Source organism: Pinus tabuliformis, chromosome X (genome assembly GCF_031772625.1).
Source record: "Pinus tabuliformis cultivar Carrire ecotype Pingquan chromosome X, CPIR1, whole genome shotgun sequence".
Taxonomy (NCBI): Eukaryota; Viridiplantae; Streptophyta; class Pinopsida; order Pinales; family Pinaceae; genus Pinus; species Pinus tabuliformis.
In genome coordinates this window covers 13,977,942-14,004,969 of record NC_142308.1, presented here as the reverse complement: position 1 = coordinate 14,004,969, position 27,028 = coordinate 13,977,942, and the positions used below count along the sequence as shown (strand labels likewise).

Genomic DNA, 27,028 nt, shown 5'->3' with positions numbered 1-27,028 from the left:
AAACTGATTCCTTTTGGAGGAAGAAGAAGAATATGCCTAGGCTTTCCCATTGGCCATAACATTCTTCACTTCATTCTCGCTTCTCTACTTCAATACTTCGACTGGTCCCTTCCCCATGCTCATACCCAGTTAGACATGACTGGAAAATTTGACTCTCGCTGGACAAAGTTGCTCCATTGAAAGCAATCCCCACGCCCAGCTTATCCCCCAACTCTATTGACATGCTAGATCCTGTAATCTTCGTTACATATTTCTATTGAACATTAGTGCAAGCTATTATAGGGCAAGGCCTTCTCTCTACCATCCTATATACTTATGCTGTGCAATATGTGTGTTTAATGTCCTAGCATTTTTTAAGCTCCAACATATGTCACCAAATGAATTAGAACCACATTGGATGTTTTTAAGAGATTATATTTTAAATTTTAAAAGGTTAGGAAATGTTGATATGAGTAAATTATTGTTGTTGAATATGGATATTAGTGGTGAAATTTAAAATAACCCTTTATATTTATAAATATATTTATTTTATTTTAGAAATAAAATTTTAATTTAATTAAGTAAATAGTGTAAATTCAATCTCTATAGAATATGGAATATGCACTGTTATTGAGAGATGACTAAGAAAAATCATGTATACAAGGAAGTACAGGAACTGGATTGCCTTCTCTGCCATCCTATATTCTTATCTTGACCAGCGTGTGTATACATATGTATACAAGGCAAGTACAGGAACTTGATTGCCTTCTCTGCCATCTTATAATCTTATCCTAACCAGTATACAAGGCAAGTACAGGAACTGGATTGCCTTCTCTGCCATCCTATATTCTTATCTTGACCAGCGTGTGTATACATATGTATACAAGGCAAGTACAGGAACTTGATTGCCTTCTCTGCCATCTTATACTCTTATCCTAACCAGTGTGTGTATACAAAGCAAGTACAGGAACTGGATTTCCTTCTTTGCCATCCTATATTCTTATCTTAACTAGCATGTGTATACATATGGGCTTCCCTTGTCTTCGCATATATTAAAAATATGGGATGTCATAAATTATCATTAAAATCCTAAAAGGAAATAGGAAGAGAAGTAGCTGTATAATTTTCATTTGCTTCAGGGATCATGTTTCCGGTGTCATCTTTCAGTGACTAGTGAGGTTTAATATTCTCGTATTTTTCGGAACTAACGTCCTGACTTTTTTTATGCTGCAATATATGTCGCCAAATGAATTAGAACTGGCATTGGATGTTTTTAAGAGACTACATTTTAAATTTTAAAAAGGATAGGGAATGTTTATAGGAGTAAATTATTGTTGTTGAATATGAATATTGGTGGTGAAAATTAAAATAACAATTTATACTTATAAGTATATCTATTTTTATTTTAGAAGAAGTTTTTTAGAATTTTACTTTCATTAGGTGGATGGTGTAGATTTCATTTCCATGAAATATGCACTAGTATTGAGAGATGGTTAGAAGATGTCATATCAAACACTTACGTGGTATTAGCTCATAGTATTATAACAAAATTAATCTATATAGTAAATTTGTTGTGACCCTCTATAATTAAGAATATTGTTTAACTTAATATAGTTTATTCCACAATTAACTAAATGTTTTGCACCTCAAAAGATTTGATTCTTTCAATTCTCTAGAGTTAAGATATATATATATATATATATATATATATATAAAGTTAGCAAAACTATCAGCTATTAAAAACTCCATCCCAAAATCTACAAACACTAAATTTTAATTTTATTTTAAACAATTTTCAATTTTATTCTTTTTATTTTTATTTGAGTAAGTTAAAGTATTTAGATAACCTATCATTACAACATAAGGCCTTAACAACTCTTATTATGGAGTAAATGTTTTACTTCTCCTTGCATTGAGGGGTTGACTTTTTACTAGAGGTTTGGTAATGCCATGCTCATATACTTACCACTTTCGTCCTTGGCAATCCTGCAATAAGGAAAGTCACTCATGATTATAAGTTTCCTGCAAAGTTATGTGAGTTTCTTTCCAACATGAAAACCATTTATCATTGCCCCAAAAATCATGCTCCATACATGGCAAAAGGAGTTTAAAAAGTGGAATTTTAACATTTCTGGTTATATGTTGAGTCCGTTAAGACACTTCACAATAAGGGATTCCACTTTTAGAGGATCTGTAATGTCTATGCCATGTAAAGTACTCATCAGACATGTCTATACTATTTATAACATAAAAATTCCACATGAGTGGCATAAGAAGGAAAGTGTGTTGATAATAAGCTACTCTTCGTTTTACACTTTCACCAATGAAAAAAATGCAAAAAAATTTGAAGAGACAAAGTAGATAGGAATGTACCTTACAAGGAGTCCAGGTCTTTTAATTCTTGATAAAGGCCACATGCCTCAGACTATTTGGAATTTATTAGCAGGAGTGAATACAAGGCTTCAAATTCTACTATCTAGAACTTTGTTTTAGAATTGATCTATGGAGCCTAAAAAAGAGAACTACAAATCAGTAAGGACACCAAATATTTTTGGAGTGCCCTTGCATCTTATCTATGAAGACCACATTTTGCCTTGGCAGTAGTGGTGTGAAATTCCGATGAAGGAATGGATGTTAGATCAAATTTACAAATTAAATATATTTTCAGTTTTGAGATTCCATTGAAATACAATTTTGGAATGGTCAACAAGAATGGATTCTTTAATTCAAGATTAATTATAATCATTAATTTTGATTGTAGTTGTTTTCTTAAATTTTGATGTCAGATTTTTCTTTATTTGAGTTCGTGAAATGTAACTCCATATTTATTGACACCCTTGCTCTCTCCATGGATGGTAATCTCCACTCATTGAATGAATGTTAGATCAAATTTACAGATTAAATATATTTTCAGTTTTGAGATTGCATTGAAATACAATTTTGGAATGGTCAACAAGAATGGATTCTTTATTTCAAGATTAATTATAATGGTTAATTTTGATTGTGATTGTTTTCTTAAATTTTGATGTCAGATTTTTCTTTATTTGAGTTCATGAAATGTAACTCCATATTTATTGAACACCCTTGTTCTCTCCATGGATGGTAATCTCCACTCATTGATACACATGTACAGACTCTTATCCACATGCTCCTAACAAGTATGCTCCACAAAAATGCTCCTAACAAGTATGCTCCACAAAAATAGAATATGATTCTCAATTTTCAGGTGGTTCTAGTTGTTATTATATGCCTGAAAATACTGGACCCAAGAATTTCTCAGGTGATTTTTGCTATACTAGTTTTTTACCCAAAGGTTTTGGATATGGTGAGGATTATCAAATTTCAGTTGGGTCACAAGGACCTCCAAGAGTTTCTCAACTCTTGAATGAATTATTACTTTAGAGATATGCCACTGACAATGGACACTTTGAGGGATTTAATAGCTCACATGAAACCGCTACTTATAATTTAAGATAGTTGAATAGCATTTTGTTTCTTAATTTTTATCTTCAATGGTTTTTTATATGTCACAATGCTTCTCGAATTTATGCCTTAGGGCGTTTCCTTTGCAACATCTGATGCAATTGCTAGTTATGCCCCTATAGTGGCCCATGCAGTCAAATAATGTTTGTTTGGTGTATTTAAATAGGTTAGGTTAAAGAAAGAAAATAAATCATATAAAGTAACTAAATAAAGGCATCGATATATATATATATATGTTTAAAGGCATACAGAATTATAATTTCAATGTTAGGTTGAGATTTTATTATTTTTTAGAATGAACTTGAGACAATGAGATGGTTGGTTACTTTGGGTCTTTGGTGGTCATATTGGTTAGTTAAGTGCTTTATTCAGTGCATAATGTGAAATTATTTTAATAATTTATAGTGTTATGTTAAGTGAAGTTATTTTGATAATTTATAGTGTTATTACATGTAAAGTTTAATGGACTATTAACCTAATTATTTATGAGTATTTATTATTTTATTTATTTTATATTTTAATAGTTAAAATCTAAAAGCTTATTTGATTATTGTGATGTGTGGGAAAAAAATAAATTCCAAATTTATTTGAAAGTATTATAGCAATTGTCATGTCATCTTTTCAATATTATTATAGATATATGAACCAACTACATTTTTCATTAAAAAACAATAAATTAATTTGTGCTTTTTTAATTTTTAGAGAATTAGTAACTTCAAAAGATTTATTCCCACTATTACAACAAACAACTATTTTATATATACCACACATAAGCTAAACTTAAACCATCGTAATTGAAAAAACCAAACCACTAAAATAAATATTCTTTAACAAAAAAATATTTGAATTAACTAATTTATTAGTTAATTATATTTGATTATATTATTTTTTTTTAATTTATTAATAACTAAACTAATTAATTCTATTTAGGTCACAGTAAATCTAATTTTGAATATAGTTAGAATTAGTTTTCCTTATTTTTGAAATTTGACTCTTATATAAGAGATATTCCTTCAAATTATAATAATATGTTTTATTTTCAAAGATATATTTTAGATTACAATTTTTTTAAATTTATATTTCAGATTATAATTTAATTTAAATCAGGAGGAAAATTGTATTATACGTTACTTTGATTTTGATTATTTTATTATTTAAAAAAAAAAAAAAAACATGTTATTTTTGTTGTTAATAAAATTGAACAAACACTAATTCAACACAAAAATTATGTCGTGCACTTTTATTATGAGAATGTTGATAGTTCTGAACTTTTATAATGGGTATATGAATTACGATTTTTTACACTATTCATCCTCAACTTTGATGGATCCACTATGTAAGGAGAGGTGGGTTTTCTTTCAAAAACATTGTGGCAGGTGGAGCATAGAGGCGCACTGTTTTTATATCAAGCATCTTTGATGATCATACAAGTTTTATTCTTTCTCCAATAATGCAATTTGTGACACTTATGATTGAAACTAATTTACTCATATTACATTATTAAATTATTAAAGACCAAAGTAATTGGGGACCCGTGGTAGCAAGTAGAATTTTGGTTTAAACAAATAATTGTTTGTTAATCATGGTTATTTGATTATAGAATTGTGGGAATTCTTTAATGCTGATCTTGTTAGAGTCCAATTTTAATCCCTTTATTTATGTAATAAGTTCAATGGGCTGAGTCATAGTTATAGTTACTTAGAGAGTAAATAAAGTCCGCATTAATAATTGTAAGTGGTTGACCCGCATTAAAGAAAAGGGACCACAGATAGTTGTAAACGAGCCATAGTTAATAAATAAAGTGGTTAACCCGTGTTATGCAAGGGATTGCCAGTGGTTAGGGTTTTGGATGTCATTTAGCTATAATAGAGTTAGTTAGTAAAGGAAAGATCATTGAGTCTTATTGTAATTGAGCTCTATTCTGCTGGAGGTTGCTCTCTCGAAGAGGTAAGTGAACATTGACTCTGTTTTTGAATAATAAAATACTTGTTGTTTTTCTCATTTTATTTTTTGTTTTGGGCTATAATTCTTGGTATTTTTGGTATTCTGGAATTTCTCGCAGGTCAAAAACATAATAGATCTAAAATGAATTTCAACTGTCAGACAGTTATGGCAGTTGCCCCTTCTTTGCTGAGGAAAGAGGGATCTCAAGGAAAGGCAGGATTCTGCTTTCTGAAAAGTCGGAGAAGGACATAAAGAAAGGTCTGTGGAACTGGCAGGGATCTCAAGGAAAGGCAGGATTCTGCTTTCTGAAAAGTCGGAGAAGGACATAAAGAAAGGTCTGTGGAACTGGCAGGACGCTGCCAAGGAGTAATACCTGAGCTGGACATGTACCAGTAGATGCTTCGAAACATACAACATTCAGATGGTATTGGCTCGACGGTGATGAATGATACTTGAGTCTGACAAACTATACATACTACTCTTGAGTGGAAGATGGAGGGGAAGAAGAGGATGTAATTGTCCTTCTCATGGTAGGGAGGATCAGATTCAATCTTACATAAATAATGGAAAATCGAGTGAACAAATAAGTAGTAGCTAGTTCTGTGTCATGTTGTAAGTTTTCACTTTAATAAAGAAATGAATTAAGCCGGGAGTCCTCTTTTCTTTTGTGAAATGTCTCGGAGAAAACTTTTGGAAATTTAGAAAAATGAGAAATAAATTGTTTTTTCAATTTTGGAAATTTAGAAAAGACAACAAAATAAGTGAAAGTGGCTTATTTTTTTTCCTTGTTATAAGATTTTCTAAATAGAAATAAATAGAGTATGGATGGCATATACAAAGAAGAAAAATAAAAGGTTAAAAAGGTAGAAAAAAATAGAAAGTAAAATTGATATTAGAAAAATTATGTTTTTGCAATCTTGGAAATAGACTTGAAAGAATTTGTGAAGTGACTTAATTTTAACTAATTGGTTTTTATTTATAGAAAATTTGAAGTTTTGGAGAGAAAATATAAACAGTAGATTTTTTAGATAATTTTATTTGTAAGATTGTTATATTATTTAAAATCAATAAAAATTATTCAAAATTCAAAATAAATTGAATTTTTTAGGAAAAAGAGTTTTTATGATATTTATTATTAAATTTTTTATAATTGAATTTTTTTCATTCAATTTTTTTATTGTACTTATCATTCAAATTTTTATTGTACTTATCGAATTCAAATTCGAACTTGGTAACTATAGATCAAACCACTTTTAACCATGTAACAATGAATAGTGCAATAGAAAAAAAGGCACGTTATTGCATGGCCTAGTGGCGAAATTCTACAACAGCTTTTACCACGTAAGATAGATAACTCTCACTCAACCCTTCAATGTTGTGCATGCTACCACAAACCTGTGGTCTCAGAACTATGTGTTTTTTTGATACACTGAAAAAAAACACAAACTGTAAACCAAACTCAAACTTTCATTAATAATTTGAATCACAAAGTAGAAACCAAACTCAAACGTTTATTAATAATTTGAATAGTAATATACAAGGTATACATAATAATACATACGAGAAACATTGAATTAGTTTCGATTCCAATAACTATTCAAACTAATCCAAAATTAACCCTAAAGCTTAATTATCTAACATATGGATTCTTACCGGACAAGAAAATATCCAATTCGAGACGTTTTGGCAAGTAAACTTGATCTGCATTGATTTTTTTCGCACATTAAATGAAAGGATAATAATGATTTATTTTAACCATGGTCTTGATATGCATAATTTTTTCGATTTTTCTTTTGCTCAATGAAACGAAATTACTTATAATTTTTTTTAAGAAAATAAATAGTTGGTTTATATATTTAATTTTTAATAATTTAAGTTATATTTTTAAATATATAAATAAATTTAATATTTAAATTTTATTTCAGATATTTAAATTTTAATACATAAAATATAATATAATATAATATATATAATTAATATTGAAATATTTTAGGTAATATATTTATTAATATATTTTATTTATAATCTACATGGAATATTTTTATTATTATTAATATTTTTAAATGTTTATTTATTAATTTTATATTAAAATTTAAATGAATTATATTTCTCCTTATTATTTTTATTAGAAGTTATATATATATATAATTTTTCCATGAATGAGAATGAAATATCTTTATATCTCTTGCTTACTAGGTTATATTATCATCAATTAATTGAACTAGTACATTTTTAGTTTTATTTAATTATTTATTTTTATGAGTTATATAAAGAGGGAAAATTTTCAACTTGAAGTTGAGCACAGAAAGAATTATTTTAATTTGCTTTTTATTTAGAGAATATTTTATTTTTATTTCAAAAGATACACATGTAATTTGAAGTTGAGCATGGAAGGAATTACACGTCTCTCATACTAGGATGTAGAGTACTCAAAAGTGTTATATCAAATGAGTTATCATTTTTTGGGATGTGGTATTGATAAGTCTATATACAAATTAAAACTATATCATTTTTTAGGATGTGGTATTGATAATCCTACATACAAATTAAACCTATATCATTTTTTAGAATGTGGTATTGATAAGCCTTGGTATTGATTTTGATGTGACGAAAATCAATTTAATAACAAAATAACACAATAGAACAAAATAGGGTAATCGAATTATCTTTATCAAAAAAATTAATATCAATAGGCAATAGCTAATTTAACACACTATTAAAGACATTGAAATGCTTTGTAATGGAGTTTCCATCATTCATCCTTAGGAGGTATAGTTTCTTTCAGAACGAAATCTTGTTTAGACTAATACACAACCCTTAAATTATCCAATAATTCCTTCACTTAACTTCTTTTGAGATAATCAATAACACTAAATTGGAAAAACATAACTAGTTTTTTTTGTCATTTTATCCAACTTATCTAGCATATTGTTACAATGTTTGTAGGTGTAGTACCAAGATCCACAATGACTCACTATTTTTTTTGTCTACAAAAGGCTCCTCAATCTTAATTTTGTTACTACTCTCCTTTCCCTTTCACATAGGAATCATTGTTCAATGCTCCCATTAAAACCAAGTTGATCACAAACCTAAGATAAACATGCTCTTCCAAAAATGAGCTAAACCCTAGAAACAAAGATGTCTCTTTGAAACCAATAACATCATTCTAATGCCAAATGTAAGTTTTAATTCTTTACAAGTAAAACAATGCATAATGGAAAGAATGTAGCACAAACATAAAAAAATAATTGAAGAAACCATCCTAACTTAGAATTTCACCTTTATCTTCTCCAATATATCAAATAAACCATTCATAACACAAAATTTAAGTGTTATACAACATATACAATTCTAACCCACTAACCTATATTAGATTGCAACCCTAATCCCTTAATTTGGATTAGATTACAAAATTCTGATGCAGGAGCATCGGATCTGGCCAGCAATGTGGAAAATTGTCCACATATTGTGGCGTGACAGGGTGAAATCCATTTACTGTGCGTTAAAGTCTAGTTGCTAAAGAAGTCGATTTCATAAATAATTAGTTATTATTGTCATAGGTGTGTTACAACAGGTGTAAGTGAGCGCTGCTAGTTAGGAGTTTTACTTGTTAGAATTTTTAAATGTAAAGATTGTGTATCGATTAGTTAGTAGGCAATGTAATAAAAAAAAACGAAGAGATTTCCTTCGTGAGGAAGTTAGTTTTGATGTGTGATCTCCTATTAGCTCAGATCAGATCAGAGCGCCGAAAAATTGTAAACGTAAATCCCCGGAATCGCGGCATCGGAGTTGATATGGAGTGTTAGTTGCGGTAATGAAAAGTCCAGTGAATTGAAATCCTCTGCCAGTTCATGCGTTGGAGCGTAATGATTCCAGAATTCTCGTGGAAGATCTCGATTAAAGTTGCATAGAATCGGTTTGTGTGACCGTCGATGGAGGAGATGCGTTGTAACGTGTTGAATGTCGGTCAATGGATATTCACAAATGTTAAACCATGTTAATTGTTGAAGGCGGATAGATCGCATCGGGATGGCATCAATTTAATAAGGTTTAGTGTTCTCTGTTAATGACAGGGGGGATGCAACGTAGATACGCGAAAATATGGTGGTTCCTGTTGAGCGAAAAACGGTGGTTTGTACCTATTAGGAGGGCGATCCAAACCGGAATATGCGTGGAGGTTAAGGCAGATCCCCTGCGTTAGACAGATTTTTTCCCCTAAGAGGAGGCTCAAAACATGTGGACGAAAAACGTGCGTCGGATGCACATCGGAACTTGAGCATGGATATCTCTGATATCGCGAAACAATATCTCAGGAATGATAAAAATGTATTGGGGATGTTGTCGCTCATCTGTAACCTTTGAGACGTAGTCTGGAAGCGCCTTTCCAATACAACATTCCAGCGATCAATTTCCAGAATGTGAAACTTATCAGTTTTAAGAGTTTTCCAAAATATTGTTATATGAGATAAAAGCGTTTTTTTTTAACGCAGATATAAAAGACTGTTAGTGTTTATATTGTGCGCCCTGTATGAATGTATGAAAAAGAGATTCAGATCCTGTGTGGATGGGTAGAATAGGATTTATATTTCAACATTCCAGCGTTTAGAAGTTAACCAGGAATTTTGGTTTGTATCTACTGAATGATATTGTTCATAATACTATAGGAGTGCGCCAGCATTTTCAGATTCATCAAATTCCAAAAAAGAAATCAGTAAAATCATAAATCAAAAGGCATCCCTAAATCCCAATTATCACGGGTGGATGCTCCTAGTGCTTAAATATATACCCTACATACAAATAATATAACACATAAATCAAAAGGCATCCCTAGATCCCAGCTATCATTCATGGATGAATGCACAACCCTAATCCCTAAATCCCAACTATCACTCATGGATGAATGCATAACCTACATTACATGTGGATGAATGCATAATCCACATGATGCTACTAGTACATAAATATATACTATCACTCATGGATGAATGCATATCCTACATGTAGATGAATGCATAATCCACATGATGTTACTAGTGCACAAATATATAGTCTACATGTAAATAATATACATATGCCCAACAATATTAAGTTCTTTAACCCAATTTTGTACATTTTATATAATATATCAATGAATCTCTCTCTCAATTAAATATTGAAGCACTAACAATGATTTGTAATTAATTTGCAACAATGTGTCAAATGATTTAACAAGTAAGATTTCTTTTCTAAGTCGACCTGGACCAAATAAGGTTTCCTAAATGTTACTTTAACTAATTGATAATTGATAATTGTTTTCATTGATTGCAAAATTTTTCATTCCCAAAACATTTGTAACCATTCTACTTTATTTGGCTAATTTCTACAAAGGTGTAAAGAAATCAAGAACAACACATAATGTAATATTAAAACCACATTATATATGGATTTTTTTTCTTTAGGAAAGTAATAAATTCTTTTTTTTACTTTCTAATTTGCATTTATTTAAAATTTCAATTTATTAAACTCCAAAGAAATTTGAGATGAAAGTATCTTAGTGCTTAAAAGATATAATGTTAAGATAATTTATGATGGTGATCTCTCACACACATAATGTATTATGTTTGCCATCATGTAGAGTACAGTTAATATTGTGGGTTGATAGATTACAACCGACGTGCCAAATAGATTAGATAGGCAAACAATTCCCTGTGGAAAAAATTACATCAAGTTCCTTTTATTCCATTCCAATAGTTGGTATAATTTTTATTTTTTAGTATTATTTTTATATATAAGGATTTTTAATTTTTAAATTATTTTTATTTAATCAACATTATGACTTTTAGTTTGCTGTAACGTGCATTTGCATCATTTTTTTTTTTTTTTTTTTTAACACTAGGACAATCGGTAACTGGTGAACGTGCATTTGCATCATTGATACACATTAAATAAAAATGGATAAGACAAATGAATACCAAGTTTTAGAATACACTCACTTATATTGGCGCAACAACATGTAAATAAACAAATTAAGCTTCCTAACGCAATGTTTCATTCTCATGATTTATGATGAGATCCCATGATGACTACCTCAAGTGATAGAGACAAATTCTATAATCACCATTTGAATTGGATTTGGTTTAACTTTTTTTTTCTCTATCAAGGATTGGATTGCTATGGGTTAGTGGCTTCTTACTATGATTACCTAATCAAACAAGTCTTCTTGAAGATCCAATGTTAACAAATTTGTTGATTGGTAAAAATTGATTGAGTTAACTACTAATCACTAGTAACTCATGGAAAAGATCAAATTTGGATCTATAATTTAGGCTCTCTTAATATGTGACATGTCTGGGGCAAATGGTTCACTACATTGATTATTTTTTTAGTATTAAATATATAAGGATTTTATTTTTTTATTAATGGATAATTATTTCTAAAGGGATCTTCATTTTTATTAAATTTATTAATGTTATAAGTTTTAGAGATCTTTTTCAAGAAACTCTAAGTGGTTTATTAGCTTTGTAGCAAAAACCTATAAGTTTATCAACTTACTCAATAAAAAATAAGTGAGTCAACATCTCTACCAAACTTTTATTGGCTAATAAACAATAAGTGAGTCAACATCTACACCAAATCTTCATTGGCTAATCCAATATAGACAAGCAACCATTGGACACACCAAATTTACAAGGAACAATGTCACTTTGACTCGAAATTGATTCTTCCTCCATCCAACACTCCAAACACTCATTTTTCCTTCATTGTATCCTCTCGCACTTGTGTCACTCTTGTTATGCTTCTCTCTCTTCCCACCACACTGCTTTATTTCTCTCTCTTTTGCAATTTGGCTCTTTTTCCAAACACATACTACGAGAACAAGGACAATGTAAATAAATTTGTCCACTTCATATATATATATATATATATATATATATATATATATATATATATATATATCAGTTTAGATGTATCGTAACTCCACATCTACCAAGTGCCGAGAGGGACCAAATCTATATAAATATAAATATAATTATTAATGTTATGTGTTTTTATTTTTATTTTTATTTTACCTAATAAAAAATCAAATATCTCTACCATACTGGGATCAAATGTTTACATAGGAATTAAGTTTACTTATAAATCTCAAATATAAATAATTTTTTTAATAAAAAGTGGATAAAATATAATATTATAGTATTATATTTTACTTAATAAAAAATATAGAGTATTAGTTGAGTTTGTTTACTTTTAAACTTCAAATATGAAGAAAAATTACAATAGAAAGTGGACCAATTGAGGGGAAATATTGGGTAAAATATAATATTATAGTACTACATTTTACCTAATAAGGTAGACCTAAATATTAGATAAAATCTAATAATTACATTTTACATAATATTTCTCCCACCTTCTCCCCTAACCCCAGGTCACTTTCATAGTTAAGTTTATTCATTTCTAAATTTACGATCCTAGATCTATCATCTCTATTAAGAGAATATATTACATATATTATATTACACAAATTAAGAGAATATATTACATATATTATATTAAAATGATTATCAAAGAAGCCATTAGAATGAAGAAAAAACTATTGTTATGTACTTTGTCAATCTTGTTTAACCTTACACTTACTAAAAACACGTTCCTCAAGCATCCAATAGCCTCTGTAAAGCTTATATACATATATACACATTATGTATTCATCCATTCAACGATAAAAATAAAAATATGCAAAAAGAATAGGGCCACCGAACATATCCATACAAATGCACTATGTCGAAGTGCGAACATATAGCATCAAACTAAGATGGATCTAGGCTAGTTTAATTTTTCCCTTAAATAAGTTATATTCCACATGAATTTCATGGGTCAATACCATGGGCTAATACTATGGATTCTTAATACCATGTATCATTATTATTATTATTATTAATTTTTATAAGGTTATTTTTATTTTGTTATTTTATTTTATTTTCACTCAGTTAAAATATTTACAATATATTTCCACACATTAAGTTACACTTCTCTACTATATTTTATTTTTATTTTTCCGAGTCAAGATGTTTACATTATCAAAGAAACCATTAGAATGAAAAAGCAACTATTGTTTTGTACTTTGTGCAATCCTCTTTAACCTTACACTTCTTAAAAACACCTTGAATCACCCAAGAGTGTCCAGAAAGCTCTAAAGCTTCTACATATATATACACATTATGTATTCATCCATTCAACGATAGAAACAAAACATACAAAAAGACATAGGGCCACCAAACATATCCATACAAATCCATGAAAAAGTTTTACCTTTACAAGCTACATGGATTCAACACCGTCATTTTCTACAACTAATTATGTATGTAAATATAACATCAAACTAGGATAGATTTAGGCTAGTTTAATTTCCCCTTGAATAGGTTATATTCCACATGAATACCATGGGTCAATACTATGGATTCTTAAAACCATGGGTCATTTTTATTTTTTTATTAATCAATTTTATGTGGTTATTTTTCTTTTAGCCGAGTTAAAACATTTACATTATATCATGTTACATTAGTTTACACGTCTCTACAATATTTTATTTTTATTTTTGTCAAGTCGGAATGTTTACATTAATGTTACACATCTCTAGCATCTTGTGTTGGAGTGCACCTCACAGCCAAATAAAAAATCAGAAATTTTATTTAAAAATAAAAAATACTATATTATATTTTAAAACAAAAATATTATATTCAAAATCTAGAGTTGACAAAGGTTAGATTAACTATTTTACTTTAATTATTTCACCCTTTCTACAAACAAAATTCCACTCATCATTGCCATGGTACCAATTCTACTTAAATTTATATTTTATTTTAGACATAAAATTATATCCATCTTTAATTAGAGCCCACATTAACACTAAATTAAATTTATTAAACATTTACTCTTAACATCTACCCTATATAATAACTATAACCTAACATAATTATATTTAAATATAACATCATATAAGTATATTTATAATTCTATATATAAAATATAACATAACATAATTTTATACTTATTTAATTCATAACATAAAATTATTTAGCATAACATAATTTGTTTATTTTATAATTAGGATAATCACGCTAACAAAACATTCAACTTAATTATATATAATATTTAACTATATATAATTATATTTAACTATTATTTAAATATAACATCACATAACTATATATTATATTTTTATATATAAAATATAACCTAACATATTTCTATAACTATTTAGTTCATAATATAAAGTTATTTAACCTAACATAACTAGTCTGTTTTATAATTTATAATTCATGTCTGTTTTTCTTATATTTATAATTTCATAAATGGTTTCAATGCTTAATTAAAAAATAACATACAAACAAATTTTACATGTTACAGCTGTAATTATTGAACAGTCAACTAAACAAAGAGTATTTTTTGAAGCACAAATATCATAAGAACCACTACTAAAATCTGCTTTCCCGGTCCTCGCATACTGAAAGGTCGTGAGTTAAAAAACTCATTAACTCCAGACACTACCTGGAAGAGCCTGAGCCTGAGCCTAAGCCTGGTATGCTTCAGGCAAAGTCATGTGAAGATCCAAGATCCAACCTTCGATGGGAAAGATAAAAACCTTGACTATTTTGTAAGCATCAAGATATTGATCATTAAGATGATGCCCCTGGCAGCCAAAGGAATCAAGAAGAGTGCGACAACAACGCTGAGGAGGTGGCGTCTTCCTCGCCGTCCTCTTCTTCTATGGGACCTCCACTGCTGGTTACGCCACCCCCTCCTTCTATGTGACCACCGGTGTCTTCATAGTCGTCGTCTTCTTCTATGGGACCTCCATTGGTGGTTACGCCGCCGTGTCCTTCTATGTGACCACCGGTGTCTTCATAGCTGCCTCCTTCTATGTGACCATCGGTGTCTTCATAGCCGCCTTCTTCTTCTTCTATGTGACCAACAGTGGTTTCGCTCAGTGGACTGTTGAAATATTAATTTCCCCTGCTGCGTACTATTTCCATAAAACCAGTACGCTTCCCAGCACAAATTAAAACAACAAACACATGGACAGCAGTTTTGCCAAAACAATTTTCCCTGGAGCAGATAGAGCCGTGCGATATGGATGGGCAGCTGTCCGATTGAATGTACAGGCCTGCAGAAATGAATTTGACGTGAAGTTGAATCTTCATTGACAGCCAGATTTTTCAGTCATGCAATAAATGAAATTTAATGTGATTGGTAAACGTTGGTAAAAATAGTAAACAACAGGTTTTATTGCGGACATGGGGAATGTACCGCAACATTCGAAAATCTCAGGAATTAGATTTATTTGTCTGCTGCTCCATACCTTGTTTTAATTTCCAGTCTTATCATAATAATTTTAAGCAGTTTTTCTAGTGTTCTGTTTTAATGTAATGAGTAGCAGCATAGAAGCAGAGCGATAGGAGTGTTAATCTCTCTGCAATGTAGCGCAACAGCGTTCGAATGTAATTTCTGTGTTTTTGAAAAGAATGTGCAACAGCACGAGCTCAGATGAATGAACCTTTCATGCACAGCAGTGCAGGGACTGTAAATGAAATGTAAGAGAGAAGTGCAGCAGCGCTTGAATGTGATTGTGTGCTTGAGAGAAGCGCAGAAGACGCTGCAGAGCAGAAGCAACAACGAAGGCACATCAATGCAGAAGAGTAGACACAGCAGAGTAGACGCAGCAGCGTGAAGAACAATGTAAAGAGATGGCACAACAGTGCAGAGGAGAAGACACAGCAGTGTAGAAGAGATTGAGGAGAAGACGCAACAGCGTAGCAGAGAGCAGAAAGGGAAAAATGCACAGCAGTGCAGGTATTGAAAGTAATTTGTTTTGTGATTGTTTGCAGTGAGAAAGGGTAGAAACATAGCAACACAGTTTTTTGTTGTTTGCATCTGAAATGCAAGTGAGGCACAACAGCTGTGTGATTGTAATCAATGAAGGGGAGCACACAGTGCGTATTTTTGTTGTTAAATGTGAAAGGAATGCGCAGCAGGGTGAGAATAATTTAAGAAGTTGTTTTATGCACAGCAGTGCAGTGATAGAGAGAGTTGCTGAAACAGAGTGCTGATAGAGAGTGCTGAAACACAATGCTGAGACAGCAGTGCTGAGACAAAGTTTTTGTAATGGAATATGCAGCAGCATAAATGTATTGAAAGTTTTACACACAACAATGTAATGTTTTTCAGGAGAAGACAGAGTCTGTAATGTACAGCAGTGTAGAGCATATTGCAGCCTGAGTGCCATTGTGAAGAGCAATGCGAATGAAGATATTTTCACACACAGCAGTGTAAAATATCAGGCAGACACAGTAGTGTCAATTTGGACAGATTGAAGTGCCTCTGAAGCAGGCATGTTGAAATCCCTCTGTTAAGAGGTAGATGTTATTTGTGTGGAACAGAAGCGTTCCTTGGTGAATCCCTCTGTTGAGAGGAAGATGCTTTTCAGCATAGTCATTGGTGAATCCCTCTGTTAAGAGGAATATGTTTTGTAACAGCAGTTGTGAAATCCCTCTGTGTGAGGAAGATGTTTTTTTTGTATCAGTTGATTTACTGTTTATAAATAGAAGTTCCTTTTTGTGTGTTGCTGTTACACCGTAACTCAAAAAAATACTTGACGTCAAAAATTTACGTTGCTGCAACACCACGAACAGCGTTGCTGCAACACAAGTTACAGCAACTGAAAAAAACTGCGTTGCTGCAACACCATTTCCAGAGAACGAATTTTTCTGTTTTTCTATGCAAAAACAGAGTGCAAAAACAGAGAGTAAAAACAGAGCAATTTTTGTCTGTTATGGAATTTATCAGAAAATTCCAACATGGTATCAGAGCTAGTCCAGGCTCTTTGAAGTGTCAAAGAAGCTGAAGGAAGGGTTTATTGCGGTAGCAGCTTCACCAGCAGAGTGAAGACTCAGCCAAGAAAGGATCCAGGTATTTCTCAGATTGATTTTCTGTGTTGCTGTTGAAGACAGTCAGTGATTTTTTTAAAATACACAGTCTAGTATTTTGAAGAATAGTCAAGAATGGCAAGGTCAAAGAAAAAAGTCTCCAAACCTTCTAAGGTTGTGTCTCCCTCCTTTACTAAAATAGAAGACAATCTATTTGAAAGCATTCTATTTGAGGCTCCAAGGTTCGATGGGAACTTTGATATATGGGAAATAAAAATGAAGGCTTTCTTAAAATCTGAAGGGATTGAAATTTGGGAATCAGTGATGGATGATGGTAAGATGGATAGAGAATCCAAGGAGTATAATGCACAAGCAGCAAAAATAATCTTGGATGGGCTACCTGATTCTGTGAAGAAGAATCTAGGAAAATATTCATCAGCAAAGGAGATATGGGACAAACTTCATGACCTTCATGCAAAGGGAGCACTGATCATGACCATCAGTGAAGAAGAAAATTCTGAACCCATCATAGAAGCTGAATGTGAGAAGGTTGACCTCATCAAACTTCAAGTAAAAGAAAGGGATGAAGAGCTTGTCAAACTTGAGAAAGAGCTTGATCAATGCAAGAGGAAACATCATGAAGAAGTCATATCCATAACAAATCAGTTGAATAAAGCAAAGAAGCAGGAAGATATTTTGTCAAATCAACTTGAACAAAGGCACAAGAGAGTAAACAAGCTTGTAGAAGAGATTGGACAGTACAAGGTAGAGGTCTCCTCCCTTAAGTCTAAAATACAAGAAGCCAAAAAGCAGGCACAAGAAGCTGAGAAGAAAATGGAGAGCAGTCAAGCAGAAATCTCCAAAATGAAGTCAGAAATTATCTCCCTTAAAATAGTAGCAACTGAAGCTACTCGTAGCAAGGAAGAAACTGAGGAACAACTTGCAAAGAAAAATAATGAGTGTGAAAGATTGGAAGAAGAGATTGTTTTCCTCAAGAAAAAGGTTGAAGGGATGAACAAAATCATGAAGAGCTCTCAAGCCTTGGATGACATGCTCAACTATCACAGATCTCCATCTGATAAATCAGGACTCGGGTATGTAGGTGAACCCTCAAACAAGAATGAAAATGTTTTAAGCAAAGAAGATGTGAAGAAGGCAGAAAGAAATTGTGATGCCCCTAGTTCCAGCAAAGGCAAGGAGCAAAATCAAGGCTGCAATAGAAGAAATCCTACTCCAAGTAGAAAACCAGCTCCAAGAAGAAATGTTGATGACAACAATGATGCGAGAGGCAATGGTTATCAACAAAGAATTTCAAGGCAGAAAGGCTTCGGAAGTACATCAAGGAAACCTCCATATACCAGGTATCAAAGTTCATTTTTTGGTTATTGTTATTCTTGTTCAAACTTTGGTCATATGGCAAAAGACTGCAGAGCATTTCATAGAGATAGATGTTGTAGTCTCCGACAATCTCCAAGAAACAATTTTGCAAGAAGAAATCATGAATTTTTATTCATGAACAATGTTGAATGCTTCAAGTGTCATAACATTGGGCATATGGCACGTGATTGTAACTTAACATGGGCTCCTATGCAAGCTAGACCCATGCAAAAGAAGAAAGTTACACAAGTATGGAGAAGGAAGGAAATACAGTCCGAAAGTCCTTTGAGCTCTCCCACCAATCTAAGTATTTTTTGAGAAGACTCTGCCAAAAGGAGACGATGCATACAGTTAGGGGGAGCCTGTAATTCTTCATCATTATAGTGGAGGCAGAATATGTGGCAGCTACAACAGTAGCAATGTCAAGCAGTTTGAATGAGAAATATGTTAAGGAGCTTATGCGAAGAGCAAGCAAAAGGAACTGTAATTTTAACACAGCAGTTGAAATTAAAGGGGAGTGTTGAAATATTAATTTCCCCTGCTGCGTACTATTTCCATAAAACCAGTACGCTTCCCAGCACAAATTAAAACAACAGACACATGGACAGCAGTTTTGCCAAAACAGTTTTCCCTGGAGCAGATAGAGCCGTGCGATATGGATGGGCAGCTGTCCGATTGAATGTACAGGCCTGCAGCAATGAATTTGACGTGAAGTTGAATCTTCATTGACAGCCAGATTTATCAGTCATGCAATAAATGAAATTTAATGTGATTGGTAAACGTTGGTAAAAATAGTAAACAACAGGTTTTATTGCGGACATGGGGAATGTACCGCAACATCCGAAAATCTCAGGAATTAGATTTATTTGTCTGTTGCGCCATACCTTGTTTTAATTTCCAGTCTTATCATAATAATTTTAAGCAGTTTTTCTAGTGTTCTGTTTTAATGTAATGAGTAGCAGCATAGAAGCAGAGCGATAGGAGTGTTAATCTCTCTGCAATGTAGCGCAGCAGTGCTCGAATGTAATTTCTGTGTTTTTTAAAAGAATGTGCAACAGCACGAGCTCAGATGAATGAAGCTTTCATGCACAGCAGTGCAGGGACTGTAAATGAAATGTAAGAGAGAAGTGCAGCAGCGCTTGAATGTGATTGTGTGCTTGAGAGAAGAGCAGAAGACGCTGCAGAGCAGAAGCAACAACGAAGGCACATCAGTGCAGAAGAGTAGACACAGCAGAGTAGACGCAGCAGCGTGAAGAACAATGTAAAGAGATGGCACAACAGTGCAGAGGAGAAGACACAGCAGTGTAGAAGAGATTGAGGAGAAGACGCAACAGCGTAGCAGAGAGCAGAAAGGGAAAAATGCACAGCAGTGCAGATATTGAAAGTAATTTGTTTTGTGATTGTTTGCTGTGAGAAAGGGTAGAAACGCAGCAACACAGTTTTTGTTGTTTGCATCTGAAATGCAAGTGAGGCACAACAGCAGTGCGATTGTAATCAATGAAGGGGAGCACACAGTGCGTATTTTTGTTGTTAAATGTGAAAGGAATGCGCAGCAGCGCGAGAGTAATTTAAGAAGTTGTTTTATGCACAACAGTGCAGTGATAGAGAGAGTTGCTGAAATAGAGTGCTGATACAGAGTGCTGAAACACAATGCTGAGACAGCAGTGCTGAGACAAAGTTTTTGTAATGGAATATGCAGCAGCATAAATGTATTGAAAGTTTTACACACAGCAGTGTAATGTTTTTCAGGAGAAGACAGAGTCTGTAATGTACAGCAGTGTAGAGCATATTGCAGCCTGAGTGCCATTGTGAAGAGCAATGCGAATGAAGATATTTTCACACACAGCAGTGTAAAATATCAGGCAGACACAGTAGTGTCAATTTGGACAGATTGAAGTGCCTCTGAAGCAGGCATGTTGAAATCCCTCTGTTAAGAGGTAGATGTTATTTGTGTGGAACAGAAGCGTTCCTTGGTGAATCCCTCTGTTGAGAGGAAGATGCTTTTCATCATAGTCATTGGTGAATCCCTCTGTTAAGAGGAATATGTTTTGTAATAGCAGTTGTGAAATCCCTCTGTGTGAGGAAGATGTTTTTTTTTGTATCAGTTGATTTACTGTTTATAAATAGAAGTTCGTTTTTGGGTGTTGCTGTTACACCGTAACTCAAAAAAATACTTGACGTCAAAAATTTACGTTGCTGCAACACCACGAACAGCGTTGCTGCAACACAAGTTACAGCAACTGAAAAAAACTGCGTTGCTGCAACACCATTTCCAGAGAACGAATTTTTCTGTTTTTCTGTGCAAAAACAGAGTGCAAAAACAGAGAGTAAAAACAGAGCAATTTTTGTCTGTTATGGAATTTATCAAAAAATTCCAACATGGACTTTCCCTCGCCGGCGGAGTAGAAATACTGGTACCAAAATTGGGGGCGTCAGGGAGATTTTCATCACTTTCTCGATTGGTTTCTTTAGAATTGCCAGGTTCCTCTTTCTCGACTATGTAATTCAGGAAGCTTTTCAAGCGGCTTAAGATTAAACGTTTTGTGGAGGGGAAGTGCTGTTGCTCCTGTGGAAGGCGATGGCGAACATATGTGTCAATATGATGGCCCAAATATATGAGCAAACCCATCGCTGAAGCGGAGCCCGTAATGACGAAGAGGCCCCAGAAGCTCTTCATGCTTAGCCTATTCGAATTTTCTGTAGGCCCTCCGTTGCTGCAGTCCGTCTGGTTGTTGAAATATTTCGCTCGAAGTTGCTGATTTTCCGGGCCCTCTGCAACCTCCAGCACCGACTTTGACATGTCCGATACGAGCGGAGATCCCTTTGGAAATGCCTGTTTATAGATAAAATCAAGTCACAGTATATTTCGAACACCAAAAACGAGTGCAATTTTACTAGTCTTAACCCTAATAGCAATAAATAGAATGAATGTGATGGAAACATACGAAGCCTAAGCCCCCGGTTCTATATGTCTCGCCAACTATTGTGAAGCCGCTTTGGTTTGACAGGAAAACGCAAATATAAGGGAGTTCGTCAAATATGGCAGCCACTGATCCGTTTGACAGTGCGTTTGCATATTCATGTGGTGATGAATATCCCTGGAGCTTGTTGCGATCTATCCCCAGGTGCTCTACCAGGTATTCACCTACAAAAGATCCGGCCTGGTAACCCACTGGCTGTCCGCTGGATTTCAAAGTCTCCACGTCTTGAATGGTAAGTTGCAATTGTTGGGCTGTTAATATTGCAGTGAGGTTTGTTGTGTAGCTAGATTGCAGTATCAGAACCACGAAAAGCCAGATTATTATGACTCCTCGAGCCAAACTGCTCACAACTTTCTCTCCTGTATAATACGAACCATTTGCAATTCTTTGAATCATTAATTAATAAAACGATTACAATTTTACAGAGCTGTGATTGAGAATTATCTACGCAGATATTGAAATTATAATGAAAAGTTTAGTACATTTTGGCGTTGGTAATATTGTATTCAATCAGGATTTTTGATGTTGGAAATATTGCTGTTAGTACATTTTGGCGTTGGAAATATTGTATTCAATCAGGATTTTTGAGGTTGGAAATATTGCATATTTGAAATAGTGTTTTGGGCTTTTGATTCCTAGTTTCTATAACTATGTTTGATGACAATTTTACTCTAATTTTGTAGTTCAAATTGGAGCATATGGTGGAAACATAGGATACAAATTATAGCATATGGTTGAAGCATAGAATATACAGTCGAAAATTTCCAATAGTATAATGACTTCATTTTAATTATAAAAATTTATCAGAAAAGGTCTATATTCTACTTCACAATTATACCATACGATTTAAACTATAGATTGGATATTTAAATATTTGTTAAAACAATACAATTTTAATGAATATGTTCATTAATGATCAAAAAGCTAACAGGGACTATGCAAACTATTTTCATTACTGGGAGAGATTTAATCCCATGAGAAATTAAATCGGATTTAATCTAATTGTACGTACTTCCTATTCAATAAAGTTGAGAATAAGAGGGATACCTGCAAAGAGTAAATATAAGAATAACAGACATGAGTTTCAATAGAAATTTTTAATGTGTCATTGGCTGTGTACAACTTCACAGGAAGGTTGCTTCAAAATATCGTCTGATAAAAAGAATAAGGGTGTTTTCCCTAAGAATAGCGGAGATACCTCCAAATAGTAGAAATAAGATAGCTTCTAAGAGTACATATAAGAAAAATAGACATGAATTTCAATAGGAATTTTTAATCTGCCTGATTGTCTGTTTACAACTTCACAGAACGATCGCTTTATAAATATGGTCCGAATGTACTGTTTTGATAAAAGAATTCCCTCCCCTCATGGAAGACCAGCGAAAATTAACGTTTTGCGTCCCTCTTAACCTTGCTGGGGTAAGATTATAATAAATACGAGTGGCATTTATAATTTTTAATGTCATTTAATTTTTTTGATACTGAAGACGAAACATATAAAGTTCCATTGTTTTTTTTCATATGAAATCCCAGCTTGTTTTTTTCATATGAAAGTCCATTGTTTTTTTTCATATGAAATCCCAGCTTGTTTTTTGCATATGAAATATATTTCTATGAGATTTTTGTAATATCATTTAAATGTTTCGATACCGAAAGCAATGCACAGAAAAATAAACATATTTTGCCTTCATGAAAATTAGTCCTATGAAATTTCAATTTAGTGATTCAAAGTCTATTATTCAATGCATTTTTAATGTAGAATCTACTTGCGGCAAATTCTTATCAAAGATAAATGATATAATAAAAAAGTGAAAGTAAATAACAGACTTACTCTGAGAGAAAAAGAGCGTGGAAAATGAGAACCTGCAAAACATTAGTACATGGTTCATTATACTCGATCTAAAAACTTCATAAATGAAAATACCCAAACCCTATGAAAGAAATTGGAAAATGAAGATTACCATAGGAAGGTTGTAACCTGTTCTTTGGGATTTCCTCTGAAAGTATCGTTGACCTTATGTTCAAGCAGCCAAACAACTAATCCTGTAAACACAAAGAATGCTCCGGTTGTACCCCACATAGCTCGTGTGAAAGGACGGAGAAATGTCCAAGCATCGCTCGGATTGGCTGCTTTTATTGGCACTACCATCACAAGCCCTGACTCAAAATAGGGCTGAGTGAAATCCACATATATGCTGCGGTTTGCAAGGATGGTAAAATCCCCCACAGCTACATCGAACTCCTGATCAGGGCATTAAAAAGAAAAACTCCAAATTAGATTGGTTGAAAAAAAGAGGCACTTATATACCTGGAACTAGATAATGGAGAAAGAGAGGAAGAAATTTTTTAACAGCTGACCTTTGATAAGGAGACTTGCTGGATTAGGTCATCATAGTAACCCGGCAATTCTGACCCGTTCTGATTGTAAGGAATGAAATAGGGCGTAACATTATATGAAAGGTTTTTGAGAACGGCTGTAAATGTTTCAATTACAAAACCGGGCTTATCCTGAGAGACTACTAGCCCGCCGGTTGCATTTTTCTCGACACGGACAAACTCTTGGAATCCGTCTTTAATTGGGACCGCAATTCTCAACGGCTTGGTAGGCGTTGCCCAGCCGCGGGGTGGGTCTGTGGATCCTCCTGGCCAAGTAACATTTTCAAGCTCACTCATTGCCCCTGAGGAATCAGAAGTTCCATTTGATCTCCAGCAGCCAATTGGGCGGTAGCGGACTTTGTCTTTGCCCAAGACATTGAGTATTTCATATGTGGCACCTGTAACCTCCCCTTCACTTATTTTCAATTGCCCACTTAAACCTTTGAAATTGGTGTTCCTGAGTAGGTGTAGCAATCGTTCCCCTCATGGAAAATTTTAGGGGCTAATGTTCGCCCAGTGGGCTAATTTTCCATGATTTTTCCAAAAAACGATTCGCCAATTTCCAATTTTTATAAAAGATGATTTGCCCAAATTTTAGAATATAAAATTATTTTGCCTTAAAAATCGCCAACATTATATAGATACCATATATAAAATCATTATAAATTTGAATAATTTTGCAAATATATCATTAAAAAAATTATAGTTTGCATATTAGGGATTAGTGAGATTCGCCAATGTTTTTAAACTTCAAGAAAATTTTCCATCCTTAAAATTTTCCTTGGTTCCCCTTGTTTGAAAACTGGAAGATTCGACAGCTGTGAATTGAACGACTCATTTGGGTTAATTGGGGATTGAGAGAAATTAAATTCGGCATTACCAAAACGTTTGATAGCCTGAGCGATCATCCAAACGGCATCGTAGGCATAGTAACCGTATATGTTGAGCTTTGCCGGCTTTCCTTTAGTGGGATTCTCGGCTATGAACCGTTGCTTCCACCTGCTATCAAAATTATGCAACTGTGTAGAGTTTAGAATATAACTTCTGGTTCCCAGAACGCCTTCCATGGACGCGATGCTTGATTCGTTCATGACGTCGAGAACAGCGCTCAACCCGTCTGTAATAATCCATGCATATTCACTGCTCATCATCCCCATGTTCTGAGCTTCTGAGAAGAAAACAGCGCCCAGGTCTGAAGTCATGTGAACAACGAAAACTCTCGTCTGCATGTCCTTCAGCTCGGAAAGCATCGTTCTCGTAGCGCTTCTATTTGCATTCGCTGGAATGGCCGATCTGTAAGCGATTTCACATCCCACGTTACTGAGAGAATCGGTCAAGAAGGGCAGCATGCCGGTGCCGTAATCGTTGTCGGCGTAGACGGCCACGACTTTTCTCCAGCCGTAGGACTCGACCAGCGCTGCAATAGCGTCGGCCTGAACAGCGTCGCTATGAGGCAAGCGGATGAAATATGGGGACCGGCGGGCAGAGAGCAGGGGATCCGTTACAGAGAATGAAATCATTGGCACCTTTGAAGCGGTACACAGATCTATCACGAACCCGGCTTCTTGCGATGTTTGTGGTCCTATTATGGCCACCACTTGTTTTTTCAATAGATTTACAGCTGTAGAAAAGCAGCAGTTTGTTTAATGCTGTTAGAACTATTTTACTCATTCAGATTTCTTGAAACCTTAATCTAATAGATTCGAACCCGGGAAATCTTAATCTCTCCTCTCACATATTTTGTCCCGGCTGTATAAAATTTGGGACAAACAACTTCTTCTTTTTTAAATAATAAAATGTTTTTATGTAAATTCAAAGGACATGGATATATAAAAGCTATGAAAATAAAATCCCATAATAATTTATACATTTTGATTTATCTATTCAATACAGTTGAATCGTGAATAGAAAATAAAAGCCATCAAAGTCAATTCTAATTTTAAACTGTGATTATTGGATTTAATAAATACCAGCAAAGGCGGCCATGACTGCGTTTTGTCCATCCGAATCTGAAAAGCGAAACTGGAGCGCTAAGCGACTGGAGTTGGGGAGCTTATTCTCCTTATTTACGTCTTCTGCAGCTAATTCAAGGGCCGTTCTTGCCACTAATCCGTACCAATCCTTGTCTAGTATGACGCCTATATTAATTGGCCTCCTCCCATCTTCTGCTGCTACAGCATTCCTTGCATCCTCTCCATAGAAATTCACCAAACAAAGTAGTAGACAGACGAAGAACTTCAGAATGGAAACCGCCATGATCGTTGCCGTGTGCAGCCACAACCGGAGCCAAAGATTTCGATAAATAGATCCCTGCAACTCTATTTTGTCAACAGAAGGCGGAAAGAAACCCGCTACTTTGTCTGGATTGACTTGCGAGGATTATCAGGTATGGTGTGGCAAGATTTGAGCGGTTGTGATTGTTTATTGAAGAATATATTGGTATCATTGAACCTGAACAATTCAACATTGAACAACTTAACTTTTCCTTATTATCAGCTTCCTCGCAATGCCGTACTCATTGACCCAACAAAACGCGGAGCCAGAATTCATTGTTGATGTTGACTTGAGAGATGCATTCTTATTTCGACTCACGTAGAACAGGACAATCAAATACGTGTTTCGTGGACGTTCTGGAATGAAACAAAAGGTGGACGATCTGGAATGAAACAAAAGCTATAAGATTCGATGGACTTTTGTAAGATTTTTGAGATACATAGATCTAGATCTGCAAAACAATAAACAAGCTCGCAAGAGAAGGAAGGAAGCAAGCAAGAATTGAGAAAAAAATGAATAATTGATTCTCCAATATTAGTTTTAGAATAAATACATAAAAGCAACTAAGTTAAGCTTAGTTGTACATGCAATAACTAAAGCTAAGTGTGTTTTATCTTATGTTAATGTGTACATGTGCCACATGCAAGCAATAAGTTAACTGGAGCTAATCTAGGTGCATGTACACCAACACAGCTAGTCTAAGTGCATGTACAC

General features: G+C 33.5%; 1 protein-coding gene across 1 annotated transcript; it reads right to left on the bottom strand.

Moving 5' to 3' along the window:
• Positions 1–15,089: 15,089 nt before the first annotated feature.
• Positions 15,090–26,296, bottom strand: LOC149138051 (glutamate receptor 3.2-like). Its single transcript, XM_089450221.1, has 10 exons — positions 26,011–26,296; positions 24,833–25,661; positions 24,023–24,524; positions 23,626–23,903; positions 23,496–23,527; positions 21,629–22,023; positions 21,079–21,516; positions 19,233–19,403; positions 15,465–15,547; positions 15,090–15,375 (listed from the first exon to the last, which is right to left on the bottom strand). Exons 1-10 carry the CDS (start codon positions 26,294–26,296, stop codon positions 15,090–15,092), a joined length of 3,300 nt encoding a protein of 1,099 aa, XP_089306347.1.
• Between the last annotated feature and the right edge of the window lie 732 nt (positions 26,297–27,028).